The sequence below is a fragment of the Pygoscelis adeliae genome, unplaced genomic scaffold (genome assembly GCF_000699105.1).
Source record: "Pygoscelis adeliae isolate BGI_AS28 unplaced genomic scaffold, ASM69910v1 Scaffold349, whole genome shotgun sequence".
Classification (NCBI taxonomy): Eukaryota; Metazoa; Chordata; class Aves; order Sphenisciformes; family Spheniscidae; genus Pygoscelis; species Pygoscelis adeliae.
Window position 1 is genome coordinate 922899 of NW_008825608.1, and position 3659 is coordinate 926557.

The following is a 3659-nucleotide window of genomic DNA, read 5'->3' on the forward strand; positions in this document are numbered from 1 at the left end:
CTTCCTGTGAACTGAGCCACGCAGCAAAGGCAACGGGAGCACTACAGAGGGGGAGCTCCGAGGTGATGTTTTAAGTGACGCTATCCAGGAACGCCGCGATAGCTTCAGCACGGAGTTAATCATTTTAGGATGGCAAATATATGAAATGTTCAGAGGAGACGGTGAGGCTGCTGGCGGCTCCGAGCGGACAAACGGAGCTGGAGACATTACCAATGCCTTGAAATGTCCATGGGTGCGATGAAGAGAGCTGCTTTAGGTGCCCCTCGCTCAGCACTGCTGTTTCAGTCAGCCAGCAGGTACAAGACACACACAGCTAACCCATCGCATCGCCTCAGTAAAGAAACCCACGTGCACGTCAAAAAAAAGGAGGCTGAAAACAATCCACTCCCGACAGCCCAAGGGTCAAACCCGAGGGGCTCCATCGCAGGCAAGTCAGGGGCTGGTGCTTGCTGGCAGGTGGACAGGGCTTGTCCGCCCACGGGTCCTGTCCCTGGTCCCCACCGCGCACTGCCCCAGCGGCTGCTGAGCTTAACGCAGGTATAAACTGGAAGAAGCACGTCCAGCCTCTGCGGGAGAAAATGTGTCAGCACCTTGACGGAAGCAGGGACTAAGCATCGCACTTCAGAGCAAGGCTAAAGCTCAAGTCTTCGTATTCCTCCTTTTCACTCTTACGTGCTACGTTAAACCTTGTAATGGTCATACTCACCTGCTTGGGCTTTTGGTTACGGCCAGCAGAAAATATTTCTGATTAAAATCTAAACTGTAACGTTAGCTTGGCATCACGTCGCAAGGAGAACATTTGTCATTGCTCTGCAAGGAAGAGAGAAACTGGAGACAGCAGATGGGGAGGAAAAGCACCAAAGCCCAGCTCTTCCTCCACAGAGGATCCCCGTCAGCGGTTCATACCGGGGGAGCTCAAGGACCTTTAGCACCTCCTAGGGCTTTTATTTCAAACGGCAATGCAAGCAGTAAATACATGGGCTGCACCCCAAAACGGAGCAGCCTTTTGCTGCTAGCGATTATCTAAAGCTAGGCGGGCTTGGCAGATGTGGGGAGCAACCACCATCCAGGCTATGCCGCAATTTCCACTCCTGATCCTTCATCCTGATACTAATCCTTATATTTAATCTGAATATTAATAAATCATTTTCAAACTACTTATGTGGCGGATGGAGGCCCACTGGCTTCCTGCGGCCACAGCCGGGGCCATGGGGGAGCCCAAGGGTCTGCAGGAGGAGTGAAGAGGGTCAGGCGTCAGAAAAACTGACGAAGGCTGCCCACACTGAGGATGACCCAGCCCCCAGGGGACCCACCACGGGACTTCCCTGGAGAAAGCAGCCTTTTAAACTTTTAGGGAATAAAAATCTCAGGTGAGGGCACAGTGTTCTGTTGCCATGACCACCGGAATACTCATGACTCATCCTGGAGAAGCATGGCAGGGACGTGACACCCTGGTCCCCCGTACCCAGCGTGCCGGTGGCAGCGTGCGGGACCGGCGGGCGAGGGAGGTGTAGTCACAGCCAAGGGAAAGATGACAGCAACCAGAACGGAAAATGAAAGCTGTAGCGCTCGGTTGGACCCCACATCGCCCGCCCGTTAGAAAGGGAAACGGATCCCGTCCCTCCTACAAGCAGAAAAGCCCAAGGCAAGCAACAACTCAGCGACAGCCTTTACCAATTACCTAGCCCCTGCTTTCCCACGGGAGATCAGTCCCGTTGCCTTAGATGGGGACAGGACAGGAGGCACCCCAGAGAAGCACGAAGTTAACACAAATATATATATTTTGGCCCTGGGGCTTCCAAACTCTGAATTTACAAAGTATTTGAATGGTTCTTTGCTTCAGGGCTCTTGAGCTTCAGCAATACGACTAAATCCACCTCCGCTCTCATCACCCTCGCTGACGGGCAAGAGAAGCCGAGGTGGAAAGGAAATAGGGAACAATGGCATCAAAATAAGATTTATTATTTTGAACCAAGATTTGGAAGAGACAGACATGGCAGATAACAATGAAACAATACGCCAGGCTCCAGCCGCGACAAAGGATGGTACGGAAAGGCTTATGGGCAAATAGAAATTCCTATTTCTCTGGTATCAAAAACAAGAGAGCGAAAGAGTCAAGAACATCGTGGTCTGGGACTGTCTGAGGGGGAAGCAACTGAGGTCCTTGGGTGCATAGCACAGCAGCAGAGGGTCGGAAGAGTTTGGGGCCCAAACGCAACAGCAAGAGCGGGACTCTCCCCCACTCCTTAGGAACAGTGCTAAAACCCATCTTTCTAAAAAAAGCCTCGAGGTGTCCTTTATAATAAATGATTACTCACGAGCTTATTGCTGCAAATTACTTTGTACATCACCTCAACCCAGGAGACAGCTGAAACCCATCGTCAGTGAATCGAGAAAAAGAAATCTCCCACTACATAATTTTAGCTTGTTGAAGGCACTTTAAAGTCTTTTAAAAATTGCTCCAATTACTGACTTGTCTGTAGAAGGATTTTAGTCTTACGTTTAAAATTAGAAGTGACTCAAGAACTGTATTTAACTCTGGCAAGAAAACGCAGCCGGTCTATAAGAAAAAGAAAGAGGTAAAAAGGGAAGTGACAAGTACAAACTTACTCTCTGGTGAAGTCTCTGTAGGTTTCTTTACTTGATTTAAGCGGATTTAAAATAGAGTATTATCTGTATAACTGTGAGAAATTTAAACGGAATTGGAACTTATCTTCCTTGTACTAGAATCTGAATACACGTGCCTAGCTTATCTTTTGGAAGATTACTTAAATTGCAATTAACTGTGTGAAACAAAAAGTATTTGAAGGAGTGCCTCCTCCTCCTCCTCCCTCTTCTCCAGCCGCTGCTCACGGGAACCTGGCTCACAACAGAAGGGAACAATTTGGAACAAAATCCTTTTCCCCCAAAATAATTCTCCTTTATTTTTTTGCATAACATTTTTGTATTTCCAACTATAAATAAAAAAATGATTAGAAAGAAGTTACAAAATTGTGTCGAATGGACCAGAATGGCACAGAATTTCTCACACATGATAAATCACTTCCCATCTTCCTCTTCCTCCTCCTTAGCCGCGGCGGGGCCTTGCGCTTGGCACCGTAGCTGAGGGGGCCACATGTCAGTCGCTGACGATCTCATTTTCAGAATCTAAAAAAAAAAATATCCATATATGGATTTCACGTATAGGAAAACCCAAACAAACCCCAAAAAGGGCCACATGAGATCGTGGACCCGGAGCGCGCGGAAGATGCTCCTGCCAGAGCGTGCCAGCCGCCGCCCGCATTTCGGGTACCGGAGGGAAACGGAAACCGAAATCCTCCCGTTAACACATCACCCGCGTCGTACTGAAAGCTTAGAAGCATCAACATATTTATGCTGGTGGCAGAACCCAAGCACCTTGTGGAGTCACTCAGACGGAGTCCCGATTCCTGCGGGGGAAGAGCTAGTCTCCTAGGAGGCAGAAATAGAGAAAGCCAGCGAAGACGCCCAGTGTCCGTCTCGGTTTATGGGGCTCTGTCGCTGGGTAAGGAGGGGAGGGGGACGCGGCGCTGCGTGCCAGCTGGCGGCCGCTGCAGGAGGCTGCTGCAGGGATGGCGGGGCTGCTGGGGCAAGTCGCGGGCACCACCTCTCCTGCGCCTGCCGGCTCCGCTGCACGGCCC

The 3659-nt window shown here is 50.0% G+C and overlaps 1 protein-coding gene across 1 annotated transcript in view; it reads right to left on the reverse strand.

Moving 5' to 3' along the window:
- Positions 1-1944: 1944 nt before the first annotated feature.
- Positions 1945-3659, reverse strand: part of WNK2 (WNK lysine deficient protein kinase 2) — a 121455-nt gene continuing 119740 nt past the window's right edge. The window contains exon 28 of the mRNA XM_009332584.1: positions 1945-3147. Within this exon, the coding sequence (XP_009330859.1) occupies positions 3040-3147 (108 nt within the window). The 3' untranslated portion in view covers positions 1945-3039. The remainder of the gene's footprint in view (positions 3148-3659) is intronic.